Source organism: Elephas maximus, chromosome 7, assembly GCF_024166365.1.
Source record: "Elephas maximus indicus isolate mEleMax1 chromosome 7, mEleMax1 primary haplotype, whole genome shotgun sequence".
In the NCBI taxonomy this organism is placed as follows: Eukaryota; Metazoa; Chordata; class Mammalia; order Proboscidea; family Elephantidae; genus Elephas; species Elephas maximus.
Window position 1 is genome coordinate 123,842,360 of NC_064825.1, and position 18,814 is coordinate 123,861,173.

At 44.8% G+C, this 18,814-nt stretch overlaps 1 protein-coding gene across 1 annotated transcript in view; it reads left to right on the forward strand.

Annotated features, from left to right (window-relative positions):
- MS4A8 (membrane spanning 4-domains A8) overlaps nucleotides 1–18,131 on the forward strand; it is a 61,540-nt gene extending 43,409 nt beyond the window's left edge. Inside the window, exons 4-8 of the mRNA XM_049891841.1 lie at nucleotides 1,091–1,213; nucleotides 5,138–5,197; nucleotides 6,190–6,333; nucleotides 17,649–17,762; nucleotides 17,957–18,131. Of these exons, the coding sequence (XP_049747798.1) occupies nucleotides 1,091–1,213; nucleotides 5,138–5,197; nucleotides 6,190–6,333; nucleotides 17,649–17,762; nucleotides 17,957–18,061 (546 nt within the window). The 3' untranslated portion in view covers nucleotides 18,062–18,131. The remainder of the gene's footprint in view (nucleotides 1–1,090; nucleotides 1,214–5,137; nucleotides 5,198–6,189; nucleotides 6,334–17,648; nucleotides 17,763–17,956) is intronic.
- The last annotated feature ends 683 nt before the right edge of the window (nucleotides 18,132–18,814 follow it).

Consider the following 18,814-nt stretch of genomic DNA (forward strand, 5'->3'; position numbering starts at 1 on the left):
CATCCATGTCATTAAGGTCAACTCTACTTTGAGGAGGCAGCTCTTCCTTTGTCATATTTTGAGTGCCTTCCGACCTGAGGGGTTCATATTCTGGCACTGTATCAGACAATATTCTGCTGCTATCCATAGGGTTTTCACTGGCTAATGCTTTTCAGATGTGTAGACTGCTGGGTCCTTCTTCCTAGTCTGTTTTAGTCTGGAAGCTCAGCTGAAACCTGTCCACCATGGATGACCCTGCTTGTATTTGAATACTGGTGGCATAGCTTCCAGCATCACAGCAACACACAATCCCCCACAGTATGACAAACTGACAGACACATGGGGATATTTATAACATGAAACATTGGAAACCTTACCTATCCAACAGCTCTGTTCTGACTATTCTACACCACACCTATATAGCGGAACCTGGGCAGCCCTTAAAAGCCAAACAGAACACTTAATGCCATGGAGAAATGTTCACAATGCAATATTAAGTTAAAAAGACAGAGACATTTTGTAAAACAATTTATTATCTGTGTATGTGTTTGAAAAGAATAGTGGAAAGTTATACACCAAAATGTAAATGGTTGTTTTCTTTGAGTGGGGGAAAATTGGGGTAGTTTTTATTTTATTTCTGTACTTTCCCTGAAGACATTGGTGGTTCTGTGGTAGAATTCTTACCTTCCATGCGGAAGATCTGGGTTCAATTCCTGACCAATGTACATTAAGCACAGCCACCACCTGTCTGTGTGTTGCTGTGATGCTAAAAAGGGTTTAGCGGAGCTTCCAGATTAAGACAGACTAGGAAGAAAGGCCTGGGAATCTACTTCCAAAAATCAGCCAACGAAAGCCCTATGGGTCACAACGGTCCAATCCACAACCCAATCATGGGGATGGTGAAAGACCAGGCAGCTTTTTGTTCCATTGTGCATGGGGTCGCCATAAGTTGGAGGACAACTAGATGGTAGCTAATGACAACAACAACAATACTCCATGTTACTTCGTAGACCAGGAAAACAAAGCATTTATTAAAATAAAAAGGAAGCTCAAAGGGGAGAGAGGATCCAGCCTCAGAAAACAAAGGCTTCAGCTTGTGGCTCTCCTACAGGCCCTGCAGATCCTGATTGGCCTGGTACACATCGGCTTTGGCTCCGTCTTCGTGACTGTCCTCAGTGGGTACTATGTAGCTGTCTCATTCTTTGGAGGCTTTCCTTTCTGGGGAGGCATCTGTGTAAGTAAACTTATGAGTAAGTACTTAGAAGGTGCCGACTGACTCAGGGCCACAAAGTTCCCAGTCAAAGGAGCAGCAGGTGCAAGTTCAGCTCAGGCCTTATCCACCAAGCTATGGCCCTGCAAGTGCACATCCACCCAGAGGGGGCATTTTTCTAGGCCATCCACCCAGAAGTCAGAGCACCTTTATCTAGTTACTGGGTTGGGGGGGGTCAGCTTTTTCTAATTCATACAAAAACACCCACAGGTAAAAAAAATGGCCTGGGAACAACCCTCAAGAATTATTCAACCTGGAGTCCCTGGGTAGTGCAAATGGCTAATGTTCTTGGCTGCTAACTGAAAGGTTGGAGGTTTGAGTCCACCCAGAGGCACCTCAGAAGAAAGCCCTGGCAATCTACTTCCAAAAATTCAGCCATTAAAAACCCTAGGAAGCACAGTTCTACTCTGATACACATGGGGTCTCTATGAGTTGGAATCAACTCTACGGCAACTGGTTTTTTCACTGTTCAACCTGGGCCTCCAAGGAGAAAAATATGTTCACCAATGGTCAATAGTGGTGACCCAGCCACAGAGCAGCAAGAGAGTGTGTGTGTGTGTGTGTGCGTGCGCACGCGCATGGGCAGCAAAGACTCTTAACCTACAGCTCACAGATGGGTTGCAGAGGCTCCACTTTGGCAAAATATTTGTATGTTTAGATGTGCATTTTTTTTTTCTGGAAAGCTCCATAACTTTCATCAGCTTTTCAAAGTGGTCTGTGACGCCATAAAAGAGTCACAGTGCCTCCTCTTCTCCTATTATTGCCTTTATGATTCTCTCTCATTCTCTTTGGCGTCTTCTTCCACCCCCACATTCCGTCCTTCTCGTCCCCCCCAACCTACTTCCTTCTTCTGATCCATAGCTTCTCCCTTGACTCACACAACTGCCTGTGACTCAAATGCAACTCCCATCACAAATAGCAAGACTCCATTTTAAACTATATGTCAGCCAGAATCACCCTCTCATGAGATTTAAATAAAATAGCCTAGAGTTATCCCCCATCCCCATTCCCACACAACACCTACAAGATGGCAGTGATCGCATTCTTGGTAGGTCCCTAGGTGGTACAAATGGTTTGTGCTCGACTAGTAACCCAAAGGTTGGTGGTTCAAAGCCACCAGCAGTACCACAGAAGAAAGGCCTGGCAATCTACTTCCATGCAGATTGCAGCCAAGAAAATCCAATGGAGCAGTTCTACTCTGTATCATCACATGGGGTTGCCACGAGTCAGAATTGGCTCGATGGCAACAGGTTATGTTCTTGGGAGCATCTTTCTCTGAGTACCTGTTCTTTCTCTCGTTCCCATCCATGTCTCATCAACTGAAGCTGTGGTCTTGTCTCTGCTCTGCGGATGCCCAGACTTTGAACTAAGCCCATTTTCCTCAGCACCCTTCCTCAAGCCACTCACAAGGCTCCTGTGTCTGTATATGCGACTTTAACGGAGTCTGGGGCAATGGAGAGGGAAAACATAACAGCCACAGGAAGGACTTGCTATAGAGTGTTAGGCTCCTGTTCTTAAGCTTCCGGTGGCTGCCCAGCACCTGGGATGCCTCACTGGCCCCCTCTCTGTCTGCCAAGGCCTCTCAGCTCCCTTCAGCCCTCAAGACCCACCGCCCTTTTTTCTGCAAGGCAGTTTTGTTCTTGGTGGCCTTCTAGACTCCAGGACTATCTTTGTAGTTTCCAAAGATCACTAATCCCCTCTTCCAAAACAAAGGCCCATCTCCCTGGGCAACTCAGAAGGACATCAAAATTCCAACTCTTTCCTCCCTTCCTTCCCCCGTGAGTCTCTCTAAATGAAGCAGATTTAGAGAATGAAACACGGGGAGCATGAAACAGATGTATTTTTCCCCTGATAGGAAGTTATGGCATCCCCCTGAGAAGGCAGAAGCAGAGTAATTTTCCATTATGAATAATTATTTCTACTGTGTGGCACGTTCATCTGCCCTGAGTGGGAGGGAGCATAGGCTGGGGGTTAAGAACACAGGGTCTGGAGTCCAACTGCCTGGATTTGAGTCTCAGCTCTGCTACATACTTGCTGGGTGGTCTTAGAAGAGTTATTTTAAAGCTCTAAGCCTCAGTCTGCCATCTATAAATTGTAAATAATAACAGGGTTTGATGTGCCATTATGTGGTTAAGTAAGGCAAGGCTTTGTAAAAGCAAGGGGTGGCTAAAAAAAAAGCCATTGCTGTTGAGTCAATTCCAACTCATAGCAACCCTATAGGACAGAATAGAACCGCTCCCATAGAGTTTCCAAGGAGCAGCTGGTGGATTCAAACTGCCAACCTTTTGGTTAGCAGCTTTAGCTCTCAACCACTGCACCACCAGAGGTCCTAAGGAGTGGTTAGGCATTGAAAATCGACTCTATGGCACCTAATTTCCAACTCACAGCAACCCTGTGTGACAAAGTAGAGCTGCTCCACAGGGTTTTCTGGGCTGTAGTCTTCATGGAAACAGATTGCCAAGTCTTTCTCCCATAGAGCAGTTGGGTGGCTTTGAACCACCAATCTTTCAGTCAGCAGCTGATTAAGTTATCAAGCGCTGCTATAACACATACACCACAGGTGGATGGCTTTAACAAACGGAAGTTTATTCTCTCACAGTTTAGGAGACTAAAAGGACAAATTCAGGGCACCAGCTCCAGGGGAAGTCTTTCTGTCTCTGTCAGCTCTGGGGGAAGGTCCTTGTCATCAATTTTCCCCTGGTCTAGGAGCTTGTCAGCACAGGGACCCTGGGTCCAAAGGACATGCTCTGCTCTCAGCTCTGCTTTCTCCCCTCTCTGCTCGCTTCTCTCTTTGATATCTCAAAAGAGATTGACTCAAGACATAACCTAATCCTGTAAATTGCGTCCTGCCTCATTAGCATAACTGCCTCTAATCCTACCTCATTAACATCATAGAGGTTAGGATTTACAACACATAGAATAAATACATCAGATCACAAAATGGAGGACAACCACACAATACTGGGAATCATGGCCTGGCCAAGTTGACACACATTTTCGGGGAAAACAATTCAATCCATAACAGTAACCAAATACTTAAGGATTGTACCAGGGCTCCTTAACAAAAACATGGTGCTTGGTAATGGTAGTTTTTACTAAATCATAGCTGATTCCTTCTCAGACCACTGTACCTACCACATCTGGCAAACAACAGCAGGTAATCCCGTCAGCCACAATGCCCGCAGGATACCAATGTCAAAGTTAAAAGCACATGATCTATATCCTCATCTTCACACTTGATGTTCGGCATCATAGAGGCAGAACACTAATCTGAGGATCTAAAAGGTGCTCATCCAGGTGTGTAGACAAACAAGGACTGGTGTTGGGCTTACACTTAAAAACAATGGACAAGACTCTGGTAGTGGCCTCCCGCTTCCCTCCAGAGCCCTATACCTGACTAAATCCTGAGATAAAGGTGGGAAAGCAACAGTGTGTGCATGCATGAAAATGAAAGACAAGGAAATAAGCTCACATTTATGGAGCATCTACTATGAGCAGGATCTACTATGTGCAAGACATACCAGCTATGCCAGATGCAAGACATAAATCACCTCATAACAATGACACTTGGGAAGAGGTGTAATTATTCCTATTTTTCAGGAGAGGAAATGGAGACTTAATTAGTGACTTAACCAAATAGCATGTGAGTTTCAATACAGAATTTAAAACCAGACTCTCTGGATCCTGAAATTTATGTTTATCTTACTTTGCTGCCCTGCCATACAGCGCAAAACAGCTCATTCATCCTGATTCCCCACAGTGAACCCAGGGCCCCAGCAGAGATACTTAGTGTGTGTGCAAACACACACGTGTGATCAGAATCAGGGAAGCCTGAGGAAGGGTACCCTAACCCCTGGCCTCTCTCTAAACCTCTCTCTTCTGTACCAGTTCATCATTTCAGGATCCCTCTCAGTTTCTGCAGAAAAACAGCCAGAATCTTCCTGCCTGGTAAGTCATATCCTAAGACTGGCTCTCCCAGATGTGGACCTATAGGATAAAGTCACAAGGGGGAAAGGTTAACACACAATCCCTCCCTCATCCTCACACCTACTTATACCCAGACATGGTGCACTAACACACACACGCTCATACACAAGGAGCCACAGGAGCCTGGCGGGAGTCACGAGCAGAAAAGAGCCCAGAGGATTCAGGGGGAGGGGAGGGGCAACACAATGCCATAGTCCTTGCAGGAGAAGGCAGAGTCAATGCTCCCAAGGGCCCAGGCTCCCTTCCAGCAGAGCAGGGGCACCAAGAGTGCCTGCCGCACCCAGAACAATCCGCTAGATATTTCTCCAGGGAAGCCAGGGAGGCCTCAGTCACCTGCTGCCCTAAAGAATCCAGCCAACCAAGCTCAGAAAATCAATCTGGACAAAGCTCTGTGCTCCCCTAGCAATGGACTGTAAGGTAACTTTGCTTCTCTGAAAAGCAGGTTAGCTAGGGTAAGGGGCCTCAGGGGAAATAGGTGAGAGCCATTCGAAAAATTCCCAAGTTCCAAATTCTGCACATGGCCCAGAATCCTGGCATGCCTGAGCCTGTCATATCCTGAGACACTCAGGACAAGCCTCCTGCCCGCCTCCTGAGAGATTAATGGGTCTAGGGTTTCCCAGAGATGATTCTTGGCAATACTTGTCCCACAAGATGCTCTGAGAAGATGGTTGGGTAAACTTGGAAAAATCTCTATTTACTAGTCCTCTCTCTTGAAGATCCACAACCCTCATTAATGGCACTAAGAAGTCCTGCAGCAAAGACCTGTTTAACTTTGTTCAACCCCCCTTTTTTCAAAGTTAATTTATCCCAAAACCTTTTTGCACAGGATACCCCTTTATTTGCTGCAGAACTAGCGTCCCAGGGATGCATATTAAGAAACACTTGTTAAGTCTCTGTTCATCTCAGCTACAGTTGTTCTCCTTTCCCACCTTGACCCTCTGTATCTTCTTCAGCTGAATGGCAGCGTGGGCATGAACATCGTCAGCGCAATCTCCTCTGCAGTTGGAATCCTGCTCTTCATCACCGATATCAGTATTGCTGCCACATCTCATTACTCTGACCCTGACTATAATTCTCACTATTACACTTGGGGTCTGGTGAGTACCCCTCCTGAACAAACTCTTCCCGGTTTGGACTTAGCTCTGTTTAGAAACGTAGGAGAGGGTCTGACAATTAAGCTTCTTTATCAAGCCCTATAAGCAAAAGCTGGTGCTATCAGAATCAGAATAAGTTTTAAAGTCCTTGCCCAGCAGCTTTACTGCTATGTTTCTTTAAGGCATATGGCTTTTGTTAGTCTTAGTTTCTGCTTGTAAAATAGTACCTACCCCCTAGAGTTGCTGGGAGAATTAAATGCAATTATACATACAATGCATTATGTACCCACCAACCCTGTACCTGTATCCACATTCTCTGTCTTCCTGCCTATTACTACAGACCAGGGGTCAGAAAACTTTTTAGGTAAACGGCCAGATAGTAAATACTTAAGGCTTTGCAGGCCATATGGTCTCTGTCGAAACTACTCAACCCTGTCCTGGAGTGTGAAAGCAAACCAGAAAATATATAAACAAATAAGCGTAGCTGTGTTCCAATAAAACTTTATTCACAAAAATAGACAGCAGGCAGGATTTGGCCCGCAGACAACTCATGCTACAGACCAGCGCTGTCCAGTGGAAATATACTGTGAGCCTCATGTGTGATTTTAAATTTTCTAGTCACCACATTAAAAAAAGTAATAATAAAAAAAAAGGAAATAAAAGGATTGTATTTTAATAATATATTTTATATTATTCACCCCACATGTCTGTCAGTTTGTCGTACTGTGGGGGCTTGTGTGTTTCTGTGATGCTGGAAGATATGCCACCGGTATTCAGATACCAGCAGGGTCACCAAGGAGAACAGGTTTCACCTGAGCTTCCAGACTAAGACAGACTAGGAGGAAGGTCCTGGCAGTCTACTTCTGAAAAGCATTAGCCAGTGAAAACCTTATGAATAGCAGCAGAACATTGTCTGACATAGTGCTGGAAGATGAGCCCCCCAGGTTGGAAGGCACTCAAAAGATGACTGGGGAAGAGCTGCCTCCTCAAAGTAGAGTCAACCTTAATGACATGGATGGAGTAAAGCTTTCAGCACCTTCATTTGCTGATGTGGCACGACTCAAAATGAGAAGAAACAGCTGCAAACATCCATTAATAATCGGAACCTAGAATGTATGAAGTACGAATCTAGGAAAGTTGGAAATCATCAAAAATGAAATGGAATGCATAAACATCGATACCCTAGGCATTAGTGAGCTGAAATGGACTGGTATTGGCCATTTTGAATCAGACAATCATATAGTCTACCATGCTGGGAATGACAACTCGAAGAGGAATGGTGCTGCATTCATCGTCAAAAAGAACATTTCAAGATCTATCCTGAAGTACAACGCTGTCAGTGACAGGATAATATCCATACGCCTAAAAGGAAGACCAGTTAATATGGCTATTATTCAAATTTACACACCAACCACTAGGGCCAAAGATGAAGAAATAGAAGATTTTTATCAGCTGCTGCAGTCTGAAATTGATAGAACATGCAATCAAGATGCATTGATTATTACTGGCGATTGGTATGTGAAAGTTGGAAACAAGCAAGGATTGGTAGTTGAGAAATATGGCCTTGGTGATAGAAACAATGCCGGAGATCGAATGATAGAATTTTGCAAGACCAACAACTTCTTCATTGCAAATACCTTCTTTCACCAACATAAATGGCGACTGTACACATGGACCTCGCCAGATGGAACACAAAGAAACCAAACTGACTACATCTGTGGAAAGAGATGATGGGAAAGCTCAATATCATCAGTCAGAACAAGGCCAGGGGCTGACTGCAAATCAGACCATCAATTGCTCATATGCAAGTTCAAGCTGAAACTGAAGAAAATCAGAGCCAGTCCACGAGAGCCAAAATATGACCTTGAGTATAACCCACCTGAATTTAGAGACCATCTCAAGAATAGATTTGACGCACTGAACACTAGTGACAAAAGACCAGATGAGTTGTGGAAGAACATCATCCATGAAGAAAGCAAGAGGTCACTGAAAAGACAGGAAAGAAAGAAAAGACCAAGATGGATGTCAGAGGAGACTCTGAAACTTGCTCTTCATCATCGAGCAGCTAAAGCAAAAGGAAGAATTCCTGAAGTAAAAGAACTGAACAGAAGATTTCAAAGGGCCTCTCAAGAAGACAAAGTAAAGTATTATAATGACATGTGCAAAGAGCTGGAGATGGAAAACCAAAAGGGAAGAACACGCTCGGCTTCTCTCAAGCTGAAAGAACTGAAGAAAAATTCAAGCCTCGAGTTGCAATAGTGAAGGATTCCATGGGGAAAATATTAAACGATGCAGGAAGCATCAAAAGAAGATGGAAGGAACACACAGAGTCATTATACCAAAAAGAATTAGTCAATGTTCAACCATTTCAAGAGGTGGCATATGATCAGGAACCGATGGTACTGAAGGAAGAAGTCCAAGCTGCTCTGAAGGCACTGGCGAAAAACAAGTCTCCAGGAATTGAAGGAATATCAATTGAGATGTTTCAACAAACAGATGCAGTGCTGGAAGTGCTCACTCATCTATGCCAAGAAATATGGAAGAGAGCTTCCTGGCCAACTGACTGGAAGAGATCCATATTTATGCCTATTCCCAAGAAAAGTGATCCAACCGAATGTGGAAATTATAGAACAATATCATTAATATCACACACAAGCAAAATTTTGCTGAAGATCATTCACAGCTGCAGCAGTATATCGACAGGGAACTGCCAGAAATCCAGGCCGGTTTCAGAAGAGGACGTGGAACTGGGGATATTATTGCTGATGTCACATGGATCCTGGCTGAGAGCAGAGAATACCAGAAGGATGTTTACCCGTGCTTTATTGACTATGCAAAGGCATTCGACTGTGTGGATCATAACAAACAAAGGATAACACTGTGAAGAATGGGAATTCCAGAACACTTAATTGTGCTCATCAGGAGCCTTTACATAGACCAAGAGGCAGTTGTTCGGACAGAACAAGGGGATACTGACTGGTTTAAAGTCAGGAAAGGTGTGCGTCAGGGTTGTATTCTTTCACCATATCTATTTAATCTGTATGCTGAACAAATAATCCTAGAAGTTGGACTATATGAAGAAGAATGGGGCATCAGGATTGAAGGAAGACTTGTTAACAACCTGCATTATGCAGATGACACAACCTTGCTTGCTGAAAGTGAAGAGGACTTGAAGCACTTACTAATGAAGATCAAAGACCACAGCCTTCAGTATGGACTGCACCTGAACATAAAGAAAACAAAAATCCTCACAACTGGACAAATGAGCAACATCATGATAAGCAGAGAAAAGACTGAAGTTGTCAAGGATTTCGTTTTACTTGGATCCACAATCAACACCCATGGAAGCAGCAGTCAAGAAATCAAAAGACACATTGCATTGGGTAAATCTGCTGCAAAGGACCTCTTCAAAGTGTTGAAGAGCAAAGAGGTCACCTTGAAGACTAAGGTGCACCTGACCCAAGCCATGGTATTTTCAATCACATCATATGCATGTGAAAGCTGGACAATGAATAAGGAAGACCGAAGAAGAGTTGACACCTTTGAATTGTGGTGTTGGTGAAGAATATTGAATATACCATGGACTGCCAGAAGAACGAATAAATCTGTCTTGGAAGAAGTGTGGCCAGAATGCTCCTTAGAGGCAAGGATGGAGAGACTGCATCTTACATACTTTGGACGTATCGTCAGGAGGGATCAGTCCCTGGAGAAAGACATCATGCTTGGCAGAGTACAGGGTCAGCAGAAAAGAGGAAGACCCTCAACGAGGTGGACTGACACAGTGGCTGCAACAATGAGCTCAAGCATAACAACGACTGTAAGGATGGCACAGGACCGGGCAGTGTTTCGTTCTGTTGTGCATAGGGTCGCTATGGGTCGGAGCCAACTCGACAGCACCTAACAACAACAACAACATAAGCCCGATATATCCAAAATATTATCACTTCCACAAGTAACCAATGTAAAAATTACTAACTGGCTATTCTGCATTTGGGGTACAAAGTCTTTGAAGTCCAGTGTGTGTTTTACACTTAGTGTACACCTCAAATTGAACTAGGGTTCTTAGGGGTAAGTGAGATTTGAACACACAACAGCTGCACGGGGTTCGTGGCCACAGGGTTGGACAGCGCACCTGTAGGTGAGCTGCCTGTCTGTGTCCACGTAAATTCAATCCCTCCCTCCACCTGAGCACCACAACCCATCCTCTCCTGCCCACTCATGGCTATGGCTCCAAGTCTTCTTCCCTTCCCCCTCAATCCACCTGTCTTTTAAGTCATCAATTTTCCCCCTATATCAAAACTTTTCCATCAGCATTAAACATGTAGTAATTCCTTCCATTTTAACAAAAACTTCTCTCAGTCCTACATTCTCTGCCAACTACCACCCTACGTCTCTGGTCCTCTTTGCAGAAAAATCTTGAAAATAATTGTCTGCACTCACTATCTCCAATTCTCCCCTCATATTCTCTCTTGAGCTCACTCTAATTAGACTTTCAGCCTCACCTCTCAAACAAAAAGAAAGAAAAAGAAAACTGCTCTGCTCACAGTCCTCAGTCATAGCTCCTCCTTGGTAGACTTCCTTCTCTTGGCTTCCAGGCTCCTCCCACACTGGTTTTCCTCCACACTCACCAGCTGCTCTCTTCTCTGTCTCTTGTGCTGGCTCTTTCCCTTTTTCCCAACGTCTGAGGCTCAATCCTTGGTCTTAGTCTGTCTTCTCTCTACACTTACTCCCTTGGCATCCTGACCAGTCTTAAGCTTTGAACACCTTTTCTATGACAACGACTCTGGAATGCATATCTCCAGCCAAACTTCTCTCCCAAACTCCAGCCCTGTAATCCAGTTGTCTACTCAACATTGGATTTTACTTCCCAGGCCCTCTCTGGAGTCCCTGTGTGGTACAAACAGTTAAGCACTCAACTACTAGCCAAAAGGTTGGTGGTTCGAACCCACCCAGATGCACCACAGAAGACTGTCCTGGAGATCTGCTTCAGAAAGGTCACAGCCTTGAAAACCCTATGGAGCAGTTCTACTCTGCATACATAGGGTCACCGTGAGTCAGAATCGACTCAACAGCAACTAATGACACCAACAAACTCTCTCTAATCAGTTTTCCTTATTTCAACTGATGGCAACTCCATCCTTCCAATTGCTCAGGGCAAAACCTTGGAGTAGCCATTGCCCCTCCCTTTCTCTCACAATTCACAGCCAATTCATCAGGGAATCCTGTTGGTTCTACCTTCAAAACACATCCAGAACCCAATCATTTTTCACCAGCTAGTCAGGTGCACACTGGCCCAAGCCACCATCATCTCTCGGCTCAGTCACTGAAACACCTCCAGCTGCTCTCCCTGCTTCTATGCTCCTCTCCTTGCAGATGTTGTTAGCACAGCAACTAGCGTGATCCTCTTAAAATGTATGACCCTCTCACTTCTCTGCCCAGAACCTTCCATTGATCCCCATTTTACTCAGAATGAAGTCAACATCCTCGTCTGCAGACATGCGCCCTCAGGTACCCTCTGACTCCAGCCCCCACTGCCTGTCGTCTTGCCCACCCCACTCTTGAGCCACACTGACCTCCTTGTTTCCACATTCAGACCTTTGCCCTGGCTGTTCCTTCTGCCTGGAAAGCCCTTCCCTCATGTATCCACATGGCTCCCTCCCTCACCTCCTTCAGGTCTTCACTAAGTAATCACCTTCTCAATGAAGACCACCCAAACAACCGTACCTAGAGTCATAAGCATCCACCCATACTATCCCAGCATCCCAATGCTCCTTACCCTAATCTATTTTTTCCATAGTGTTGAACATCATCTAAGGAGCCCTGGTTAGCACTCAGCTGCTAACTGAGAGGTTTCTGGTTCGAACCCACCCAGCAGCTGTGTGGGAGAAAGGACCTGGAGATCTGCTCCTGTAAAGATTAAAGCCTAGAAAACCCTAGGTTAAGAGCAGCCAAGCTCTTCACCACTACGCCATCAGTGGCTCAGTGGTGAAGAGCTTGGCTGCTAACCAAAAGGTCGGCAGTTCGAACCCACCAGCCACTCCTTGGAAATGCTACGGGGCAGTCCTACTCTGTCCTATAGGGTCGCTATGAGTCGGAATCCACTTGACAGCAACAGGCCTTTTTGGTAACAACAAACATCTTCTCACAAATGCTACAATTTACTTCTTACATAATGCTTACTGTCTATCTCCTCACACTAGAATATAAGCTTCATCAAAGAGGGATTTGTTTGTTTTATTCACCGATATACCTCAAATACCTGGAACTATGCCGGGCAGATAGTTGACACTTTATAAACATTTATTGAACTGATAAGTGAATGCACCAGGCATATGGTATTTACTCATAAGTAGAGGCTGTTAGCTTTTTTTATTAGTATTATAGGAGACGAAACCCTGGTGGCGTAGTGGTTAAGTGCTACAGCTGCTAACCAAGAGGTTGGCAGTTCAAATCCACCAGGCACTCCTTGGAACCTCTATGGGGCAGTTCTACTCTGTCCTATAGGGTCACTATTAGTTGGAATCAACTCGACGGCAGTGGGTTTGGTTTGGCTTTTGGATTATAGGAGAAGGTCCTTCTCAGGACTTCTCTCTCTGAGAAAGGCATCTTCCCAGAGAAACTCTTGACATGTCCACGTGTCATTTATCAAAAGGACCTTAACTTTCTCCCATTCCAGAAACAATTTATGGATCCCAGTTACTTTCAGATTAAAGTCCAAGCTCTTTGGCCAGGTATTTATTGCTCCCCGGGGATCCGCCCCATCTCTCCCCACAGCCTCACCTCCCTTCGAATTCTTTACTCACCCTGAACCCCACCTACTCTGGCTCACTGGGAGAGGCAGGCACTGAGGAATACCTGGGACTTTTTCTTCTGGGAAGGAATTGACAAAGGAGGAATAAGCTACCCAGTACAAGAAATTAGGAAGCAAACACTTGACAAGGACCTAAGGGAGAGGAAGAGGGGAGAGAGGGTAGGAAAGACTAAATCCCAGCAGTACAGCCAGCGCCCGATAGTTAGAGAACAGTAATTTTTGAGTCAGAAAAACTTGTCTCCTAGTCAGTGGTAGAATTCTCACCTTCCATGCAGGTGACCTGTGTTCCATTCCCAGGCAATGCACCTCGTGAGCAGCCACCACCCATCCCTCAGTGAAGGCTTGCATAGTTGCTATGATGCTGAACAGGTTTCAGCAGAACTTTCAGATTAAGACAGACTAGGAAGAAAGGCCTGGCAATCTACTCCCAAAAATCAGACAATAAATACCCTATGAATCAAAAGGGTCCGATCTACAACCGATCATGGGAATGGCGCAGGACCAGGCAGCATTTCGTTCTGTTGGGCATGGGGTCCCCTGTGAGTGAGTCAGGGGACTCATGAGACTACAGCTAACAACAACAACAAAGCCCAGCTCTGCCAGCATCTGATCTTGGGAAGAGAAGTTGTCCACCTCCCCACCCACCCCACCTTAGGACCTCAATCCTCCCTCTAATCTTGGAGGGTTGGACTGCATCAGTGGTTTGCAAATGATGGCCCAAGGGATGGAGGTGCTCCAAGGGATCAACAAATTCTTTTCCATCAGAGAATAGGTATCCAAACTGCTTAAGACACCTCTTTTCCATGGAAGGTTTTATTTATAAAAGGATTTGGTTGTTAAAACATACAATGGATTTACAACAATAAACCAAAAACAAACGTACCCTGGAATATTATTCAGCCATAAAAAGGAATGAAGTACTAACACAGGCTACAACGTGAATGAACCTGGAGAACATTACGTAAGTAAAAGAAACCAGACATGAAAGGTCACATATTGTATGATTCCGTTTACATGAAATGCCCAGAATCGGTAAACCCAGAGAAGCAGAAGGCAGATTGGTGGTTGCCAGGGGCTGGCTGGAGCCGGGAATAGGGAGTAACTGCTTAATGGGTACGGGATTTCCTTTTGGGGTGATAAAAACGCTTTGGAACTGGATATAGATGGTGGTTGCACAACCTTGTAAATATACTAAATGCCACAGGATTGTTTACTTTAAAATAGTTAATTTTATGTTAAGTGAATTTCAACTCAACTGGAAAAAAAAAAGTAAATGAAATACTCAAAAAATAAAAACTTTAAAGGGACCAGCATAATTTGTAAGGGCCCTCCCAGCTCTAAGCTTCTGTGATTCAATGACTTAAACAAACATCGTCACCCTGGCTTTCGTTTTCCCTGGGACATCCTCTTCCACCCCCAAACCCCAGGGACTTCCTCTCCAAATTCTCTGATAAGAATTCATCTCTCCCTCCTCAGTGTCCCGAAGCACTTTTTTTTTCTTCTTTTCATAGCTCTTAGCCCTTCTGATGTGAATTACAGTTCTCTCCATCTGTATCCGTCTCCCTCACTGGACTGCGTCTCTCATGATGCCTTCCTTCCTTCCTTCCTTCTCCTCTTGTACCAAATAGCTCATTAATAAATGCTAGCTAAATTGAGAAGGAAGAGAGAGAAGGAAAGAACCTAAGAAGAGGCCTCTCCAAATAACACAATTCTCTGAGCAGCTTGGAAACCCTGGTGGTGTAGTCTGCTAACCAAAATGTTGGCAGTTCAACTCCACCAGGTGCTCTTTGGAAATTGTAAGGGGCAGTTCTACTCTGTCCCATAGGGTCACTATGAGTTGGAATTGACTCGACGGCAACAGGTCTGGTTGGTTTTTGCTTGTTTGTTTTTTGTTTTTTCTGAGCAGCTGGCTATCACTGATGCCATTTTAAAAATTGTAACTGACATTTATCCGGTGCTTACCATGTGTTTTTTTTTGTTTTGTTTTATTTTTTTACCATGTGTGCTTTCACTTTCTATTTATTGCCTTACATAATTGGAATCCAAAGGGCAACTGGGGTCATCCCCTGCCCTTTAATATTAAAATGGAGTCTACTCAAACTCTCTTCCAAGAGGCTGCTGGAGACCCCATACTCCTGGGAGTTGTCAGAGGTGTGCTTAGATTTCTGCTGGTGGTCTCCTACTTGCTATTGAATATTAGTTCATTTGGGGATCATTTTACTGACTCTTTGTCTCAAGATAAAAACTCCCCCAATTCCTCACTCCACAAAAAACCATTGTCACAAGGCCAGGAAGGCTGTATCGAACAGTCTTAAAGTTGGAAGAAATGGTGGAGGTTTACATCAGAGCCCGCAAACTACTGATTACTGAATATTTGTTGTTGTTGTTAGGTGCCATCAAGTTGGTTCCGACTCACAGTGACCCTGTGCACAACAGAATGAAATACTGCCCGGTCCTGAGCCACCCTCACAATCATTGTTATGCTTGAGCCCGTTGTTGTTGCAGCCGCTGTGTCAATTCACCTCATTGAGGGTCTTCCTCTTTTCCGCTGACCCTGCACTCTGCCAAGCATGATGTCCTTCTCCAGAGACTGTTCCCTCCTGACAACATGTCCAAAGTATGCAAGACACAGCCTCGCCATCCTTGCTTCTAAGGAGCATTCTGGCCGTACTTCTTCCAAGACAGATTTATTCGTTCTTCTGGCAGTCCACGGTATATTCAATATTCTTCGCCAACACCACAATTCAAAGGCATCAATTCTTCTTCGGTCTGCCTTATTCATTGTCCAGTTTTCACATGCATATCATGCGATTGAAAATACCATGGCTTGGGTCAGGTGCACCTTAGTTTTCAGGGTGACCTCTTTGCTCTTCAACACTTTGAAGAGGTCCCTTTGCAGCAGATTTACCCAAAGCAATGCATCTTTTGATTTCTTGACTGCTGCTTCCATGGGTGTTGATTGTGGATCCAAGTAAAACGAAATCCTTGACAACTTCAATCTTTTCTCTGCTTATCATGATGTTGCTCATTGGTCCAGTTGTGAGCATTTTTGTTTTCTTTATGTTCAGGTGCAGTCCATACTGAAGGCTGTGGTCTTTGATCTTCATTAGTAAGTGCTTCAAGTCCTCTTCACTTTCAGCAAGCAAGGTTGTGTCATCTGCATAATGCAGGTTGTTAATGAGTCTGCCTCCAATCCTGATGCCCCATTCTTCTTCATATAGTCCAACTTCTAGGATTATTTGTTCAGCATACAGATTAAATAGATATGGTGAAAGAATACAACCCTGACGCACACCTTTCCTGACTTTAAACCAATCAGTATCTCCTTGTTCTGTCCGAACAACTGCCTCTTGATCTATGTAAAGGTTCCTGATGAGCACAATTAAGTGTTCTGGAATTCCCATTCTTCACAGTTTTATCCATTGTTTGTTATGATCCACACAGTCGAATGCCTTTGCATAGTCAATAAAACACAGGTAAACATCCTTCTGGTATTCTCTGCTCTCAGCCAGGATCCATCTGACATCAGCAACGATATCCCTGGTTCCATGTCCTCTTCTGAAACCAGCCTGAATTTCTGGTAGTTCCCTGTCAATGTATCGCTGCAGCCATTTTTGAATGATCTTCAGCAAAATTACTGAATATTAGACATCCCTATTTTTTTAAGAGTCTTAATTTCTCACGGGATGCCTTTTTCTGCAGGATCCATCTTCCCACCATGTTACCCATCCCTCATCTTTCTCCTCTGACCTACTCACTCTTCTCTCTGGGGCTTGTCCATACCCCAAAATGCTTCCCACCCAGACACTTTCACTGCCTCACCTTCAGACTCCAGACAACACCCTCAGGACACATCTTCTAGACCTGAAGCAACCTAGCAAGCTGTTTCCCTAGACAAAGACTATTCTCGCTCTTAGAACACTGGTTCAAAAAAACCAGCTGCCTTAGAGTCGACTCTGATTCATGGTGACCCCAGTGTGTCAGAGTACAACTGTGCTCTCAAAGACTGATTTTTTTGGAAGGTACCTTTCTTCCCAGGCACCTCTGGGTGAACTCGAACCTTCAGCCTTCCAGTTAATGGCCAAGGGCATTAACTGTTTGTACCATCCAGGGTATCTAGAACACTGATATCAAAACCAAACCAAACCCACTGCCATCGAGTTGAGTCCAACTCATACCAAACCCATAGGACAAAGTAGAACTGCCCATAGGGTTTCCAAGGAGCAACTGGTGGATTCGAGCTGCCAACCTTTTAGTCAGCAGTCAAGCTCTTGACCACTGTGCCACCAGGGCTCCAAAAAACACTGATAACCCAGAAAAAAAATACTGATAGTAAGTGTTAAAGTCACAGTTTTTATACCCTCATTTGATCCTCTCAAAAACCTGGTGAGATATTTTCTCTATGAGGCTGAGTGAGGTTAGGGCACTTCCCTGAAGCCATGGCACATTACAGAAGTCCGGACTTCTGGCCTAGCACCCATGTCCACCCAATCTGTTCTGGTTCCAGAGCCCTGGGGTGGCGATTTCCTCTGTGCTGCTCGTGTTCTGCCTCCTGGAGTTCGGCATTGCATGCGCATCTTCCCACTTTGGCTGCCAATTGACCTGCCGTCAACACAACAATGTGAGTTCTGAGTCCAGGGGAAGGGGGACCTCAGCAGGTGGAAAGATGCCAGCAAAGAGGATGGAAACTGGAGAGGTCTTCATGTTCCTCCCTCCTTCCCAGGACCAGGGAGAGTTCCACATGTATGAAGACCTACGTATACATTCAGTCTTTATTTCTCCTTATTGTGTACCTCCTGTGTGCTTGTTTTCCAGGTGGGTGTGATATACCAAAATGTCTATACAGCAAACCCCGTGGTGGTCCCAGAACCAGAGGACCCGCCACCAGAATATTCCACCCAAATCCCGGGTTCCAAATGAGCAAAGCCAAAGTTCTTGGACGCATCTTTCACTGGAACCAAAAGAAGACCTCCCCTTTCTGGTCTTCCAGACCCAGCTCTTCCTTTTCCAATAAACTGAGAGAAATGTCTCTCCAACTACATGCATCCTGGACTTCATTCTTCAACTCAGCCTGGTAAATGGAGCTGTTCCTCCATTAAAAAGGAGACAGTAATTTAAAGTGGATTTTAGCAAAGAGGTCTTCCTTAGGATGTATGCATCCGTGCACATGTGGGCACCCACACTTGGGCCTATGCGCACACGTATCCATGTGCTTGCCTTGTGCGAGCTTGTGGGTTGGAGGGACAGACATCCAGGCACCCAATCTTCACTCTTTCAAACATTCATTTAATAAATATGTACTGAGCATTTGGCTTGTTTGAGGCTCTATTGACGGCAAGAGGAGGGAATTCGTGCATGAACAAGACACAGTCCTTGATCTCAAGGAACTTCTGACCTCGCAAAAGAGGACAACATGTAAGTAATTCTCTCTAACAGGGGCAGAATGGGGGATAAGCAGAGAAAACACAGAGATGGGTATGACTTACTATAGTAGTGATGTGGCAAGTGATGGAGAACAGGGGGAGCAAGCCTAGTTGTGGAAGCAACAATTGAAGGGAGCATTAAAGAAAAGTACAATTTTTTTTTTTCAGTGCAGTTAGGAGCCATGCTGTTTGGGAGACCTTTGGGGAGAGTGAGTCATCCTCTAAAATGGTCAATCCTTTATATGCTTCA